Source organism: Mesoplodon densirostris, chromosome 10, assembly GCF_025265405.1.
Source record: "Mesoplodon densirostris isolate mMesDen1 chromosome 10, mMesDen1 primary haplotype, whole genome shotgun sequence".
NCBI classification, from domain to species: domain Eukaryota; kingdom Metazoa; phylum Chordata; class Mammalia; order Artiodactyla; family Ziphiidae; genus Mesoplodon; species Mesoplodon densirostris.
The window spans coordinates 61,928,665-61,947,077 of NC_082670.1; the positions used below are offsets into that span (position 1 = coordinate 61,928,665).

The window sequence follows — 18,413 nt, forward strand, 5'->3', positions numbered from 1 at the left end:
ATTTACTGAAGTTGATTGCTTTAGTAGTGTGAAGTTATGTAAGAGAATATCCCTATTCTTAAGTACACAGTGGGGACTTTCCTGGTGGTCCAGTGGTTAAGACTCTGCACTCCCAATGCAGGGGGCCCGGGTTCAATCCTGGTCAGGGAACTAGATCCCGCATGCCACAACTAAAGATCCCGCGTGCCTCAACTAAAAGATCCCGCACACTGCAACAAAGATCCCGCACGCAGCAACGAAGATCCCAAGTGCCGCAACTAAGACCCGGCGCAGCCAAATAAATAAATATTTTTTAAAAATTTAAAAAAAAAAAAGAAGAAGAAGAAATACACAGTGATTATTCAGTTGTAAAGAGCTATGATTATACGCAACTTATTCTTAAATGGTACAGGATTGATTAAATATATATATTTAAAAAGAGAGAAAGTGAACACTAAATAATAAAGCACATGAGGAAAAAGGTTAGTAATGGATGAATCTGGGTAAAGGGTATAGCAGTGTTCTTTGTATTATTCTTATTCTAACAACTTTCTGTAAGTTTGAAATTGTTTCCAAACAAAGTTTTTTTTAAGGTTTTGTGTTGGCTGTATACTTGCTGTAACCCATTAGCTGTTGCCTGTACCTTGATTCTCCTTAATAAAATGGTAATGAAAATTTTAAAAACCTAAACTGACTTTGTAAGAAGTCTAAATTCACACTTGGTAGAATTTACCATAAATTGACATTTGTTTAGAGATATGTTGTTGTTTTATGTATTCTCCAGTGCCTGTATCCACAATTACTACTAACTTATGATTTACTGAATCAATTTAGCTTTAGATTTTCATATGGCATATTGTAATTAGTATTTCAATTTTGTCTCAAGAGTTTTCTTCATTAAAGCCTATAATCAGAATTACTCTGCTTTAAGAATGTGTTGGATAATTAGCTTGAATGTTTACATTTGGTTTGAGATATTATGCACATAATATGTTCATGATTAGTAGAAAGAATTGAACTTTGAAGAATGTGACCTCCCTACTAACTGATAGCTCAGTCCCATTATGTTTGCTTATAAACCTCAAGTTCTAGACTTAAAATACCATAAGTATATTGATGCGTTACAGGCTACCTGGACAAAGAATACAGTAGTATCATGACAGTTTTCTTTTTCCAGAAAACTCTCACTAGAGTTACCGATGAGTTAATTATGGATCAGAATGAAATGGAGTTGACTTGCATTTCAACATTCCGTGCAGTTTGGAACTGACTACAAGTAACCTGAGTTTTCAGTTAACAAGCCTCCTTTTTTTGTATTTCTTTTAGTCTCCCAGAGTGAAAGACTCATTAACAAATTCTGAGGTAAGTAGTTGTGATTATTGAATCATTAAAGTATATGTGCTTTTGTTTTGTTTTGGTTTTAATGTTAAGCACACTTTTTGGTATGTGCCTAAATGGGAATGGGAACTTATACCAGTCGAATTTTATTAGCGCTATCGATTCTAAGTTTGAATGGATCTTTGCAGTAAATGGTGCCATTGCACTCATTTTAAAAGTGGGCCTAAGAACCCAGAATGTTCTTTTTTGCTTGCTTGACTTTATGAACTGCTTTTTAAATCTTGGGCTGCTTAAAGTGGAAATTAGTCTTTTTGCATTAGTCTATCCAGGAATTTGTCATATGCTGCCTTTGCTTTTTGGACTTTTTTCCTCAGCCTCTTGTCAAATAGATTCTGATGTCTATAGTTACTGCCTCAGTGTGATAGGGAATCCTACCAAACAGACTCCTGTTAGGCTGGCCTGCCTTATGCTCCTTACCTAAAGAAAATAATCATCTCATGAGTATTCAGTATTTGGTTTAATGGCACACATGTCTTGCTTTTAATCCAATTTGTTCTTGCCACATGCTTAAAAGTAACTATTTTTTTCCACTTCATTTGTATATATAGTAATACAATTATGTACAGGATTATGTTTAAGACTGAAAATACTGTACCTCAGCTTATTACAGGCTAATATCTGACAACTTGAATTAGAACTGCTATTCACTAAGATTTCTGGCTCTTCTTGGTATGCGGTACAATTGCATTTTTCTGCCCCTTGAAGTTACTCATGGCCGTGGCAATTACTTTGGCCAATAAAATATGAGCAGAAGGAAGAGCCACATTGTGATTCCCTGGGTTCCCTTGCCCCTGCCGTCATGACCTGCATCCCTGCTGCAAATTTAGGTACCAAATTTAGCCTCTGCTGGCCACAGATGGACTTGAAATGTGTGCAAGAAATAACTTTATCACCTCACACCTGTCAGAATGGCTATTATCAAAAAGACAACAAGTGTTGGTGAGGATATAGAGAAGAGAGAAGCCTCGTGCACTGTTGGTGGGAATGTAAATTGGTGCAGCCACTATGGAAAACAGTTTCTCAAAAAATTAAAAATACAATTATATATCCCACAATTTGACTTCTGGGTATTTTCCCAAAAACACTAATTCAGAAAGATATATGCACCCCATGCTCATTGTGGCATTATTTACAGTAGCTAAGATATGGAAGCAACCTAAGTATCCATCAGTAGATGAATGGATAAAGAAGATATGATATATATGTATATATACACAGTGAAATATTACTCAGTCAGGGACTTCCCTGATGGTCCAGTGGCTGGGTCTCTGCACTCCCAATGCAGGGGGCCCAGGTTCGATCCCTGGTCAGGGAACTAAGATCCCACATACCGCAACCAAGAGTTCACATGCCACAACTGAGGATCACACATGCCACAACTAAGACCCAGGGCAGCCAAATAAATAAATAAATATTTTTTTTAAAAAGAAAGAAATATTAGTCAAAGAAGGAATGAAATCTTGCCATTTGCAACAACATGGATGGACCTTGAGGGTATTATGCTAAGTGAAATAAGTCAGAGAAAGACAAATACCATATGATGTAACTTTTATATGTGGAATCTGAAAAACAACAAATGAACAAACATAAAACAGAAACAGTCTCATAGATACAGAGAACAAACTGGTGGTTGCCAAAGGGGAGGGGCGTGAGGGGAATTGTGAAATATGTGGGGGAGATTAAGAGGTACAAACTTCCAGTTATAAAATAAATAAGTCATGGGGATGTAATGTACAGCATAGGGAATACAGTCAATAATATTGTAATAACTTTGTAGGTGACAGATGGTAACTAGATTTATTGTAGTGATCATTTTTTAATATATAAAAATACCAATCGCTATGTTGTACACCTGAAGCTAATATAATATTGTAAGTCAATGAATTATACTTCAGTTTTTTAAAAAAGGAAAAAAATTCTAAAACAAGCAAAATTTTTTCAAAAAAGTAATAACTTTTGTTCTTGTAGTTTACTGAGAATTTAAGATTATTTGTTACGCTCTAACTTAACCTATCTTGACTGATTCCTAGTTTCTCAAAAATTGAATGGAAGGGTATTTTACATATTACCCAGAGTTATTCTTTTTAGTCTCCTCCTTGTTCCTTTGCCTAAATAGCCTCTCCACGTGAACTTGTACATGCTCATAGTCATAGTCTCATGCTCATAACTTTGTTGTTGTTTTTTAAATTATGATAAAATACACATGACATGAAGTTAACCATCTTAACCATTTTTAGTGTGCAGTTCACTGACATTAAGTACATTCACACTGTTGTGCAACCATCCCCACCATCCATCTCCAGAGTTCTTTTCATCTTGCAAAACCAGCTCTGTACCCATTAAACAATAACTCCCTGTTCTCTCCTCCCCACAGCTCCTAGCAACGTCCATTCTGTTTTCTGTCTCTGAATTTGACTACTCTAGGTACCTCAGAAAAGTGGAATCATACAATATTTGTCCTTTTCTGACTTGTGTACTTCACTTACATAATGCCCTCGAGGTTCATCTATGTAACATGTATCAGAATTTCCTCTTTCCTTCCCTTTTAAGGCTGAATAATATTCCATATTTGTGTGTGTGTGTGAAACACATTTGTTTAACCATTTATCTGTCAATGGACATTTGGGTTTCTTCTACTTTTTGGCTATTGTGAATAATGCTGCTATGAACATGGCCACATAAATATCTGTTTGAGTCCCTGCTTTCAATTCTTTTGGGTCTATACCCAGAAGGGAATTGTTGGATTGTGTAGTAATTCTATTTTTAATATTTTGAGGAACTATCACACTGTTTTCCGTAACAGCTGTGCTATTTTACATTCCCACCTGCAATGCACAAGGTTCCAATCTCTTCACATCCTCTCATTACTTTGTTTTGTATAACCTTTCTGTCTTGATTATAGGTATACATATATGTGCATGCAATTTGGAAGCTATCTTTGAAATAGTGCTAATAGTTCTAAGCATTTTCAAAACTAATCTTAAAGTTCTGTTTTTCTATCAAAAACTGGAACCAATGACTAACTTCTGGTTTCCTTTATGTGAAGCTAAGTAAACACAAAATTTTACTTCCTTGTCTCCTTGTTTTGCTTATATGATAACAGCTATTAGACCTCTCATTGCCCTTCTAATTTTTTTCCTCTTTTAACTCTAAATTTTGGCCATTACATTGATATCATTTTCCCCATTACCTTATAATTTTGAGTATGTTTAACTTGATTTTGTACTCAACATCAGTCTTTTTTCCCCATTACATAACTAAAGTTTTCAAACAAACAAAATATTGTTTAATGTCTATGTTAGTTATAAAGCTTCACATCCATTTTGAAAAGCATTGCAGATATGTTAAGGAACCACTGGCTGATTTTCTTTTTTTATAAGTAATGGAAGGTCCCCAACATAGAAAAATGTCATTTCTATAATTTCATATGATATACTAAATCTGTATTTTATAGGTGCTATTTTGCTGGGCAAAGGGGATAGAATAGATGTATTTAAAAATAAACAGGACAGGGCTTCCCTGGTGGCTCAGTGATTGAGAGTCCGCCTGCCGATGCAGGGGACACGGGTTTGTGCCCCGGTCCGGGAAGATCCCACATGCCGCGGAGCAGCTGGGCCCGTGAGCCATGGCCGCTGGGCCTGCGCGTCCGGAGCCTGTGCTCTGCAATGGGAGAGGCCACAACAGTGAGAGGCCCACGTACCACAAAAAAAATATTAATAATAATAAAGTAAACAGGACACAAAGAACTACTATTCTGAAGAAGGAAAAAAAAAGTGGACTACTGATATTTGTCACAACATGACTGACTCAAAAACTAAGTTAAAGAAGCCAGACACAAAAAGAGTGCATATTGTAAAATTTGGTTTATATGAAATGTCCACAAAAGGCAAATTGATAGGGGCAGAAAGTAGATCAGTGGTTGCCTAGGGCTGGGTGGGGGAGCCGAAGTTAACTGTAAATGGGCACGGGAAGAGTTGATGGAAGTGTACTAAAACCAGATTGTAGGGATGTTTACAGAAGTAGAAATTCTCTAAGAATCACTTGAGTTGTTGGCCGCCGTCGCCCTCGCTGCGGAGCTGTGCAGATACGAGCACACGAGCTAACCTGAGCCAGCAGCCGAGCCAGCCGGCGGGCATCCCAGAGGTGGCAGCGCAGGGAGGGCCCAACGCGCGCACTTGGCCCTGGCGGCCGCCATGGCTGACAGCGGCCCGCAGGGGGTGCGGCGTTGGCGGCTCTGGCCCCTGGACCGGGGAGTGGTGGCCCAGGGCCCCGTGTCTACTTTCAGAACCCCCCTGGGGCTGGAGGCGAGGGCCCAGGCGGTGTGGACGACGAGGGCCCAGTGAGGCGCCAAGGGAAGGTCACGATCAAGTAGGACTGCGAGGAGCTACGGAGGTGCCTCAACCTGGAGGAGTGGATGCTGGAGCAGCTCACTCACCTCTACGACTGCCAGGAAGAAGAGATCCTAGAACTGGAGATTGATGTGGATGAACTCCTGGACATGGAGAGCGATGATACCTGAGCTGCCAGGGTCATGGAGCTGCTGGTTGACTGTTACAAACCCACTGAGGCCTTCGTCTCTGGCCTGCTGGACAAGGTCCAAGGCACGCAGAAGCTGACCACAGCCTAAAAGAAGTAAGGGTCCTCGACCCAGGTGAACGGTGGTTCCCACAGGACAATCGCTGCCCCCCCACAAGCTGGTAACAACAGCAATACCAGTGAACATCATGGGACGTAAATTACACCTCAAAAAGTTCTTAAAAACAAAAAAGCAGAACTTTCCTGGTGGTGCAGTGGTTAAGAATCTGCCTGCCAATGCAGGGGACACGGGTTCGATCCCTGGTCCGGGAAGATGCCACGTGCCGCGGAGCAACTAATACCATGCGCCACAGCTACTGAGCCTGCGCTCTAGAGCTGGCGAGCCACAACTACTGAGCCCACATGCTGCAACTACTGAAGCCCCCATGCCTAAAACCCTGTGCTCCGCAACAAGAGAAGCCACCACAATGAGAAGCCCACGCACCGCAATGAAGAGTAGCCCCCCGCTTACCGCAACCAGAGAAAGGCCGCACGCAGCAACGAAGACCCAAAGCAGCCAAAAATAAATAAATAGATTAATTAATTAATTAATTTAAAAAGCATAGAGATATTTGACTTCCATTTGAAATAGGTGTCTTGGGGATGTAGAGATGGGCTGGTTCACTACACAAGGACTACTTTAAAAAGTCTCTCTGCGGCACTGCTTGCCTGTCAGCAGGCCCGCCCCCCTTTCCTCTCAGCCTAAGCAGCACTGTGTGTGTGTTTTTGTTACAGCTGTTTTCAACAACTGATCCTGTGGGTACTTTACTCCAAGTTCCAGAACAGATTTCTGCTCATCTACCTCAGCCAGCTGGGCAGATGACTGCACAGCCAACTCAAGTCTCCCTGCCGCCCCCCGCGGAGCCTCAGGTACAGCAGGGATGTGCTTTCTTTGGTGGTCAGCCTTCCGGGTGGAGGAAGAGGGCGGAGGCTAACGTGGACTGCCGCCTGGTGCCACGAGGGTGGTGTCCTGGTAGATTTTGAAGCAAGTTAGAAATCTGTTTTCACGGTTTTAAATGTATGCAGATAAGAGAGTTTAACAGAGATCACACAGGTTTCATTAAGCAACAAAATAAGTTAACGATGGAAATATTTCAAACAGCAAAAGTTGGCGCGGGGGGTGGTAATTTCTTGTCAGCTTTTTTTTTCCTCACGCGAAGGCGAGGGGTTCTGCCCACTGAGGCGGCTCAGTGCCCCGGCGGCTCCTGCACTCAGGAGGGACAGCGCTGGGGGGTCTGGTGCCCCACGGCTCCCGCTCCCTCCCTCGCCCTCGCCCTCTCAGATCGCTGGGGAAGGCTGTCTCACCCAGGGTGCGTTGTCCCCCTCGCCCCGTCCCTGGGGCACTGTTTTCATCTGCATCCCAGTGATGCTCTGCCTTTGGAGATCACTGCCCTGAGGTCTTCCAGTTAGTCACATTCTAACTTCATTTAACCTTTTCTTTGCCCAAGTTTTCCATTTCTGCACATCATATGGGAAAAGATACAGTTGTCTTATGAAAACTGATAGAAAGATTGGATTTGTTTTATAAACGGCTTAAATAGAATGTATATCCTCTGTACAGCAAGGGACAGCTGTATGGTTTTCAGAGAGGATTAGTTTAGTCATTAGAAGATGTGGAGGGACTTCCCTGGTGGCACAGTGGTTAAGACCCCATGCTCCCAATGCAGGGGGCCCAGGTTCAATCCCTGGTCAGGGAACTAGGTCCCACATGCATGCCGCAGCTAAGGAGCCGGCGCAACCAAATAAATAAAATAAAAATTTTTTTAAATAAAAATAAAAGATCTGGAACCTCCAGGGTGGGTGGTTTCGTGAGGGGTAGCCAGTTTAGACCTTACTGGCAGATGTGTTGCCACTGGCAGATTTTTTAAAGGGAAAAACCCAGCTTCATGTTCTTCACACTTATATAGAGGAAGAGAGGTCTGAAAAATACAAAATTAAATGTGGCTGTGTATGGAATTTCGTGTGGGTTTGAGAATTATCTTTCTCATTATGTTTGACATTCAGCTCTTGTTGCTGCCTTGTGGTACATGTCCTCCCACAGCAGGGAGTGTCCTAGGGACTAGGATGGCCACACCTGGAGATGAAGAAAATTGATGCCAAGTGGACGATTCTTCTGCAGATGAGCATTAGTCACCTCCATGCTTAATAGTCCAGACAATGACTTTATACCTTTCAATGCTTCTTTAGGCTCTGTCTTCAGGAGCAGGTTCACAAGAAACCAAGATCCCAATCAGTCTAGTACTAAGATTACGGTAAGTAGACATTTTGTTGTTGTTGTTTTCTGAATACTCTGAATATGCTGATTTCTATTTGAAATTTACTCCCCCTTCTAGTAGGTCATGCCTGAGAGTGACTGGATAGGATTGTGTGTGTTTGCTTGTGGGTGTATTATTTCCCTCAGAAATAATAGCAGTAGTGTGAGGACCTGGATTACCACTGACTCATTCCTCCTTCCACTTGTGAATTCCTAGTCATCTTCTCAGTACGACCATAATTAGAGTAGAGGCAGCAAGGCTGGGGAATGTTTTGATTTTACCCCTAAGAGTAATGAAATTATGCCATAAATGTGAAGAAAGCAGATCTGGTTACCTTTTCTTTACAGAAGCCTACTCTGTATATCTGGACTCAAATAGTTCTGAATTAATACAGTGTCTTGGTAATCTCATCCTATTTTAACTGTACACAACGAACATTATTTGTCTCTCTTCAAAATTTTGTTTTGAAAACTTACAGCAGTTAATAGAGAGTATAGCAATTCTATTTGACGTGTGCTTCAGGAGGGGAGAGGATACTTGTAAGTGATGTAGTTAGCTTTTTTTTTTTTTTAACATCTTTATTGGAGTATAATTGCTTTACAATGGTATGTTAGTTTCTGCTTTATAGTTAGCTTTTTGAAGGGTGCTTTTTAGTGGACTGTGTTCCAGACCTGTTTATGGAAGAGGAGGCTAGATTCTTATTCTCACTTATGAGGGCTTTGGAGTTAAATGACTAGGCAGTTCAGTTTAGCATATTGTTATCTTTGAAGGTGTTTGTGCTTGGCATGACAGTCACATTGCTAAAGTGATAATGAACACCTGACCTTAATTTTATTCAGCTTTCAGAAAGAATAGATGGAACAATTACATGTTAAGCAGACTAAGTACAGCACTATTAGCTATTGTGCTAAGATACTGAGAAAAAGAGAAAATGAAATGCAATAATCAAGTCTGTGTTGGAAGTTGATTTGTATTGTGTCCTTAGCATAGCTAAAAACAAGTGTCAGTAGTAGACACGCAGAAGCTGTGTAGACAAGTGCAGAGAGACAACGTGAGGGAGAAAATCACTGTGGGGCAGGATGTGTTGGATTTGGATAACTATATTTTAAGCACAATTTCAGTAACACCAAGTATGTGTCAGATAGACCTAAGCTCCCTGAACTGTTTAGATAAAATGGATTTGGGTCCTAAGTAATCACTCATGTCTGCCTTTAGACATAATATTCTAATTTCTCCATCTTTAACCAGAACCTCCAGAGAGCTTAGTTAATCTCAGTACTTGGTGTGGTGCGCATTCTCTGTAACTATCCTTTACCAGTCACATTTTAATCTCTGGAGCCTTATATTAACTCTGCTGCTAGTATGGGCCCCATTTCTTTCCCCATCTTCTCTGCCTGCCCAAATCCGTCCTATCCATTAAGTCCTATCTAAAATACTACTTCTAAAGTTTTTCCTCATTATCCCAATCTGTATATTCTTTATCCTTCTCCTCTGAACCCCTGTGGAATTTGGGGGAGCATCAGGTGTTTCATTCTATGAGTCTAGTCAGACTGATCACCAGTGGTGGGCAAGGTACTCTCCTAGGCATAGGGGTGTGGGGGGTAAGAGTGGGGTGGGGATAAGGAAGAAAAGGGCATCCTGTATCATGCTAATCACACCTCCCTGTGCTCATACAGATATTCCTCTTAGCCTAATATGATCATCTTAGTGGGAATAAGGATGGGCATGGGCATATATTGACCAGTGAAGGACATAAATTAAAAGGGTTGTAGAACAATTAGATGATCACTCTGAGTTGTTTGCTCTGAGCCCTCAGTGTGAGCTCATTAGGCCAAATCATACAGTCTTTGGGACAGAAAGATCCTTCTCTTGGCATAGCTTTCCTGATACATGTAGGCGGACCCTGAATGCATAAATTCAGAAATTTATTTTATACATTTTGTTTTCTTTCATAGGAATTCAAAAAAAGAACTAAATGATATTCGATTCGAATTTACTCCTGGAAGAGGTGAGGCATCAAAACATTGAAAACAAAATAACTGCTCGTTTGTCCTTTTAAGGAAATGTGTGTGAAGTTTCTGTCCTCTAGATATATTTTCCTCTTAAAGGGTGATAAAAATGTTCCTGGCCTAAAGGTTTTGGGGGGCATATGAATAAAATTAAAATGCAGTTTATTTATTACTGCCTCATTTAGAAAACCTAGTATAATACAAAGAGCACTGAATATAGCTCTAATGTACTGCTTACTGTATGGCAGACATTGTGCTCATCAGTATCTCATTAAATTCTCAAAACTGCCCCCTAAGGAAAGATTATTGTCCCCACTGCATAGATGATGAAATCAAGGCTTAGAGAGAGTGAAAGTAACTGGTTGTGGTTCCCACAGCTGAGAAGAGGTGTAGCTGGAACTCAGACTCAGACCTGTCGGAGCGCAGAGCTCCTGCTCTTATCACCGACCGGGGTTGTCCTCCGTGACACTAAAGAAGCAGTAAGGCTTCCAGTCCCCTCCCTCCTAGCTAAAGCTGAGCCCTGTCATGCAGTTTCTGGCCGTGAACTTCTCCCAGGGACAAGGCTTCTTTTCCTTCTTGCCTTTGTTACTCAGGATTCGTGTTTAGGAAGTGGCCCCCAGCCAGCTGGTATCTGTCCTGTGTGCCACGCTTAGTCTTCTTGCTGTCTCAGTATCATGAGCAGTTCACTCAAATGCAGAGAACAAATGCACATGTACAGAGATGTATCTGTTTTCCTTTTTAAAGCCAGGCAGAGTCACATTTTAAGGTACTCATTCAAATCGCTGGTCTTTGGCAAATGTATGTGCACAGCCCCTCCCCAGAGGTCCTCCCGTTCCCTCTGAGGGGATCGGTGTTCAGGCCTCAGGAAGGAGTCAGTTGGAGATGAGGTTCATTGATGGTACTCTGTCCTCATCTTTTTAGTTTCTAGTTATATACCCATTGCTCAGACAGTACAGCCTATAATAATTAGATACGAAGGAAAACCCACCAGAATAAAAAAGAAAATTATTTTAGCAAAAAAACAAAACCCCCAAAAAACTGGGAGTATGACCCCCAAAGAGAAGAGATTACAGTTTGTTTTCTTAAGATTTATGGGGGCGGGCTTCCCTGGTGGCGCAGTGGTTGAGAGTCCGCCTGCCGATGCAGGGGACACGGGTTCGTGTCCCGCTCTGGGAGGATCCCACATGCCACGGAGCAGCTGGGCCCGTGAGCCATGGCCACTGAGCCTGCACGTCTGGAGCCTGTGCTCCGCAACGGGAGAGGCCACAGCAGTGAGAGGCCCGCGTACCGCAAAAAAAAAAAAAAAAAAAGATTTATGGGGGCAATTCCCTGGCGATCCAGTGGTTAGGACTCCACGCTTTCACTGCCGAGGACACACGTTCAATCCCCAGCCGGGGAACTAAGATCCCACAATCCACATGGTGTGGCCAAAAAAAAAAAGAGAGAGAGATTTAATTGGGACTCAATTATTTTGCTTTATTAGCCCTGGAGATGTTATACACTCATCATCACGTCTCAGAGCTCATAGGGCTGGTGTCCAGGGTTGCCCTCCGACTAGTAGTTTTTTCTGCAGCATCACTATCAGGTGCTCTTCCGACAAAGGCAAGAACCCATCTAAAGTACCCCATCATTTAGAACGTTATCTTTACATTGAGCTGATATTTGCCATCTGGGTGATACAGGTTCCGCCCTCTACCTAGACCTGTGATAGTCCCTCACTTGAGATAATCCTGGTGGGAGGAAAAACCTTTATGTGGAGGGAGTCCCTCCCACCACCTTGGTTCTGTGGATTTAACAGCTAGCTTCGGTCTGGCTGTGCCAGCACCCACTCTGAATGTTAGCAGGGACATGCATGCACAAGAAACGGAGCACCTTCTTCTTTGTCCTTGCAGATACAGCAGAGGGTGTCTCTCAGGAGCTCATTTCTGCTGGCCTCGTCGATGGAAGGGATTTAGTAATAGGTAACTACTTTGTGCTCTGCCTTTGTGTCACCGTCCCTCTGCTTGTATACTTAGGATCTAGAAAATCAGGCTTTGATTCCACTGAGTAGGTCTAATGGTTCTTGGAATGGTTCTTGGCTTTGCTGAAATAGCAGGTACTGGGGACAGTTCCTTCCTTACAAAAAAGAAAATCTCACTTGTGAGTTTGCTTTGTGACCCCCAATGATAGGGAGTGAAAACTTACCCAGGTCTCTGGGAGCCCGTAGAAATGATGACAAAAGTTACAGGTTAGAGTAAGCTTGGCCATATCTAATCTGTTTTGGAGAATGAACGCTATCCTTTTGGAGCTAAGAGTTAAGCAAAAATCATTACAGATTTAGTCCTAAAAAAAGCAGGAAGTAAGAAAAGGCACAGTCGGGCCACAGGTGCATTTTACTGAAGGAAAAGACCATTGCCTAGGACAAGTCAGCAGAGCTTTAAAGGGCCAGATAGTAAAGTAAATAGTTTAGGCTTTGTGGACCATGTACAGTTTCTGTTTTTACACTCTTCTTGGCTCACAGGCAGAACAGAAACAGGCTGAAGGCCATACATAGTTGGCTGATTCCCAGTCTAGGCCTTTCTGGCCCATGAATAGGCACATCATACCTCTTTCACCCCAGTATCTTTCCTAAGTTAAAGTTAATTTGACAATGATAAGATTTATTTGTGCCACTTGGAGTTGCTTTTAAAAACACTTTGTGTTTAGGGAGCGATTTATCTTTCTGCTTCCATTTTGATTATACATAGAAGATTGTGAACTACCATTTAAGTTGTTAAAATGTGGTTGAAATGTGGATTTACTTAGCTTCTCATTACTTTCTCTGTTTGTATGATTACAGTGGCAGCTAATTTGCAGAAAATTGTGGAAGAACCCCAGTCAAATCGATCTGTCACTTTCAAACTGGTATTCATCCCTTCCTCTTTGTTAAACCATCTCACGTTTTACACACCAGCAGCCTCTGCAGACCAGCTTCCATATTCCCTGAGTGATGAGAATATTTAAGTCTGGTGGATTGTATTTGTTTAACCTCCCCATGCCCTGGGCTGATACCTCCCTTCATTGGCTTCCCTTCCCCTCTCCCTCTCAGGAAGCCTCCTACCCGAGGCCCTGGACTATTTATCCTCAAGAGAGATTGCTGGTCAATCTGACTCCACCTTTGTACCCAGACTCCACCTACACCTTTATCTGCCTCCTGTTTGTATCCCAGGGACCTGTCCCCCACTGCCCTCTTTCCCACAGTCCCCATGTCAATTTTCATTGCTGCCTGCAATTTTATTTATAAATAGCCACAGCTTCTCATTTTGTTTGGTTCTTAGGCATCTGGTGTCGAAGGCTCGGATATTCCTGATGATGGTAAACTAATAGGATTTGCCCAGCTCAGCATCAGCTAAAACAAAGCCCTGGAAGAGGTGGCCTAAGGAGATTCCACACATGCGTATCTCTGTTGCTTCTGTTGGCCTAAACTCACTACTGCCAAAGAACCCAGCAACAAACCTCCCAGCTAAGAGCTTTAGAGGTCTTTCTTTATGTTTTTCCTGCCATCATTCCCCCTTTTCCCCACAGGGAAAGAAAAGTTGGATCACCAGTGGCCAGCATCCCTTTAAAGAGTTCCGTTAGTAAACTTACTGCACGTGTCCCCTGTCTTCCTCCATCTGAGAAGTGGCCCGGGTACCTCAAGGCCCAGGAGGGAGGTGTATCAGCTCATCTTGCCTTACTCCAGTGATGGTGCTGGGTGGAAAGTAGCAGCTATCTTGGGCTTCCTCATCCTGCTTGTTCTCCCACACCTGACAGGATTTGGGCATCTTGGCATATCCCTTTACCACTGAAGTAGCAATTAAAAGTTGGTTGTTTAGCTGAAGCCCAGAGAATTTAATTTAGTGGGGTTTTTTTTTTTTTTTTGTCTGTTTTTTGTTTTTGGTATCCGATGTGAATTCCAACAGCCTTTGTTAGGAAGAAGCACAGCCTCAGATGGAGGCAACCTAAACTGTGTTCTTGTTTTGTTCATGATGTTTCTAAGCGTTTTGCTGAAGCTGCTCTCAGGCACCCCTCTTCATTACTCCCTCCAGAAAGGGTTGCTAGCCTTAACTTCAGCTGGTGCAAAACATCTGACTGTAATCGAACTTCAGCCATCGGATCCTTCCAAGTGGAACTTTGGACTGTTTTTAAAGAAAAGATCAAGTAATGGCTTGTAAAGGAGAATTTCCCCAGCAGTGGTTTCTGAACAGGAAAAATCATAACTCATATCATTGCAGAAGTATTTATTTTCAAATCTTAAAACAATTGAAGAAAAACTGCTCCTTGATCCTCCCATGAAAATCAATTTGCCTGGCCTCCAAATCATGAGGAAATGCAAGGCTGAGATTTCTACAGCAATAAAGGAGACTCGCACTGGGCCAGAGAGGCGTGCCTTCTGCTCCCTCTCCTGCACTGACCCTTTGGAGGGGGTCCCTGTGTGCTGAACCTGACCCGAGATGGAAAGTGAAACCACATGTGCCGTGACTTTTAGGATTTTTGAGTAGACAGTGTTCATTTGATTTTCTACAGAAATAATATAAATTATTCGTTAGGTTTAAAAAAGAGCACCATAATGCAATATGTGAATCATCCGTGGCGTTGATTTTTTCTTCTTTTTCCTACTGTTTCACAGTCAGCCTTGGTCTAACTGCAGATAACCCTAACAAGTTTTGTAAATGAAAGGGATCCTCAATCTGGCCTTAAAATGACACACAAAGATGGGCTTCGGCCCATCTTTATAGAATCACTCGAGCCCTTTCCAGCATTGTTGGTCTGTGAATAAAAGGATTGCTTTACCTAGTTTTCTCTTAGAGCACTTCTGAAAGCTTTCTCCACTACTAACTTATTATAGTTTTTGTTTCATTCTGAGCTTGTAGTTTTAGTCATGGGCTTTCTGCACCTGCCCTGGATACAAAGGCATGTTGGGAAAGGGATGGGTGTTGGAGAGGAAGGGAGGGGATGCTTTGGGATGGGGGTTGGGAGGAAAGGAGATCAGAGGATCGGACACCAAAGCCCAAGGTCCCAGCAGGATTGGTAAAAGGAGGGAGCCTGCTGAGCCTGGAGACAGAAAAGATTGATCAGCTTACTGGACAAACATTTAGCTTTTCTTATTCCTTGTTTTTTTCTTTCTTTTTTTAGAAGAGGGTTGGGGGAACAAGGACAGGAAGGTAGGAATAAGTTATGAAAAAATGTAGTGTCCCTTTTGGCACAAGACTAGTGGCTTACCTTAGAGTCTGTGTTTTGGTTTCAGATAAGCCCATCATAGTCTACTTATTTCTGAATCCAAAGGGTGGTGGCATCACTCTATTCTAGTTTTTATTTGGAGGTGGTCGAGAACCCAAGCTGGAAGTAAGCAGCAACCCATCTCCCTGTTCAGTTTCTCCAGCCGGCCATTACCTTTGAACTGCAGTGGGACAGGCATGACAGTAGAAGCGGGCTGGGGCTTTCTCTTTCTTTTCCATTCATCTTTTGCCCTCCTGGGAATTAGGAGTCAGACACCAAGCCCCAGGACAGTGTTATTTCTTCTTCTGCTTGATGTATGGTGGACTCCCTTTGCTGGCTTGTGCAGTGATGCTGAAAAAAAATGAGTGAACAGGAACTTTGCAGGTGAGATAGCACGTGACCTAGTGAGCGGTCTTGCTCCTTGCCAGGAGGGGTGATTCAGGATACACCTCTCTCCCTGGATCCCCAGGATTCCCTGGTCCCTGGGGGAGGGACTAACTTAGCACAAGGTAACATGTGCCAATGCTATTTGTGAAATGTATGGTCTTTCTAAATGACTAATGGATTTGTTTGGGTTTTTTGCTTCAGTTGTGAACCAAATCATAGAGCCAGCTGATACTCTAATAATCTGGAGGATAGAATAATGGTGTATCAATAAATGGAGGTTCCTCCTTACGATGTATGCTAGATTATGGAAGATGTAAAATATTTGACTTCCCCCTCCCTTTTATTTTTATTTTTATTTTTTTGACTTTGTACTTTGCTGCATGTTTCATTCATTTTTAATCAATAAAGAATAAATTGTCTGTGGTGGTGTAAGGATGCTTCACTTTGGTGACTGTTGGTGGGGGCAGTGGGAAGTGGGTCAGGAGGTCACTACTAACTTTAATTTTTCATGCAAATAGAGAAAAGCCAAGGTGCACTTTTCCCTAAAAAGTGTATTAGTCTACAAATTAGAACAGCTTAAAACCAAGTGGGGAAACTGAAATCCCAAAAGAGAGAGAGATCTGCCCAGGGAAATTTGATAAGAGTGGGATAAGGAACTCTTTGCATTGACCTTTTCTGTTTAATTCTGCTCATGCTATTGGGCGGGGGAAAGATGCCAGACTCAAGCCCTTGGGAATCCGTTGTGGAAAGTTTAGAGCAGGGCTGAACTTGTTCCCATTTGGCTTTGATATTGAAATGGTGAGGTTTCGTGTAAGATTCTAGGCCCCTCTCCTCCCTGATCATAACTCCTTCCCAACAGAAGGTAGTCTTTGAGCCACGACAGGACTGCTTTTGTGTGGGTCCCGGTAATTCAGGCCTCAGGTCCTGGGCCCTTGAAATTGATGGTATCATAGCTGATTGAATTTGCTTTCAAGATGAGAAGGTTGTAAGCGTGGACTCTGACTATTGTGGGGACGGAGAGGAGGTGCTGGCTACTCAAAAGTGACCATGATGTATGTGGGGATAAGAGCAGGGGCAAGAGTAAACAGAGCCTCTCCACTTGGCCGTAATCTCTATCAAGATCCAGTCTTGTCCAGAAGCCAGATTCCTCACCTCTGCCTATTCATAGTAGCCATGCTCAGTGCAACAGTTCATGGATTCCTCCTGTGGGTCAGCTCACCTACCCCACATTTTTTGTTTTTCTCTTTTTTAAAGTAGACTTTATTTTTTTAGCGCAGTTTTAGTTTCATAGCAAAATTGAACAGAAGGTACACAGAGTTCCCATATACCCCCAGACCCCCGCCACACGCACAGCCTCTCCCACTCTCAGCATCCTGCACTGCAGTGGTACATGTGTTACAATCAATAAACCTACACTGGCACTTCGTTGTCACCCGAAGTCCATAGTATACATTTGGGTTCACGCTTGCTGTTGTATATTTTATGGGTTTGGACAAGTGCACAGTGATACGTACCCATCGTTATGGTCTCAGAGAGAATGGTCTCACTGCCCCAAAATCCTCTGTGCCCTTCTTGTTCATCCCTCCCTCCCCTCTAGTCCCTGGAAACCACTGATCCTTTCAGTGTCTCCAAAGTTTTGCTTTTTCCAGAATGTCATATAGTTAGAATCATACAATATGTAGCCTTTGCAAAACTGCTTCTTTCACATAGTAATAGGCATTTAAGGTCTCTCCATGTCTTTTTGTGACTTGATGGCTCATTTCTTTTTAGTGCTAATATTCTGTGTCTGGATATACCACAGTTTATTAATCCATTCACTTACTGGCTGTGTCCAAGTTTTGACAGTTATGAATAAAGTGCTGTATATCTGTGTGCAGGTTTTTATGTGGGTATGCTTCAACTCCTTTGGGTAAATTACCAAGGAGCCCAATGGCAGATTGTATGGTAAAAGTAGGTCTAGTTTTTTAGGAAACCACCTACTGTCTTCCAAAGTGGCTGTGCCATTTTGCATTCCCAGCAGTGAATGAGAGTCCCTGTTGCTCCATGTGTTCGCTGGCACTTGGCATCGTCACTGTTTTAGATTTGGGCCATTCCACTAGGTGTGTAGTGGTATCCTATTTTAATTGGTAATTCTTGATGACTGTGTTGAGCATCTTTTCATATGCTTCTTTGCCATCTGTATATATTCTTTGGCGAGGTGTCTCTTTAGGTCTTTTGCCCACTTTTAATCAGGTTGTTCTCTTGTTGAGTTTTAAGTGTTCTTTGTATACAGGCAGACTTCGTTTTATTGCAGTTTGCTTTATTTCTGCCTCACAATTATTGCATTTTTGTTTTCAAATTGAATGTTTGTGGCAACCCTTTTTGTCAGATGATGGTTAGCATATTTTAGCAATAAAGTACTTTTAAGGTATGTACATTGTTTTCTTAGAATACTATTGCACACTTAGGAGACTACAGTATAAACATAACTTTTTTAAAATTTTTATTTATTTATATTTTGGCTGCGTTGGGCCTTCGTTGCTGCGCGTGGGCTTTCTCTGGTTGCAGCAAGCGGGGGCCACTGTTTGTTGCCGTGCACCGGCTTCTCGTTGCG

General features: G+C 42.3%; 1 protein-coding gene and 1 pseudogene across 1 annotated transcript in view; both read left to right on the forward strand.

Annotated features, from left to right (window-relative positions):
• OXSR1 (oxidative stress responsive kinase 1) overlaps nt 1-16,239 on the forward strand; it is a 104,315-nt gene extending 88,076 nt beyond the window's left edge. The window contains exons 12-18 of the mRNA XM_060109285.1: nt 1,306-1,341; nt 6,688-6,822; nt 8,140-8,204; nt 10,163-10,215; nt 12,109-12,177; nt 13,035-13,099; nt 13,513-16,239. Coding sequence (XP_059965268.1) covers nt 1,306-1,341; nt 6,688-6,822; nt 8,140-8,204; nt 10,163-10,215; nt 12,109-12,177; nt 13,035-13,099; nt 13,513-13,587 — 498 coding nt within the window. The 3' untranslated portion in view covers nt 13,588-16,239. The remainder of the gene's footprint in view (nt 1-1,305; nt 1,342-6,687; nt 6,823-8,139; nt 8,205-10,162; nt 10,216-12,108; nt 12,178-13,034; nt 13,100-13,512) is intronic.
• On the forward strand, nt 2,177-6,235 carry LOC132497252 (protein phosphatase 1 regulatory subunit 14B-like; annotated as a pseudogene).
• Nucleotides 16,240-18,413: the final 2,174 nt, after the last annotated feature.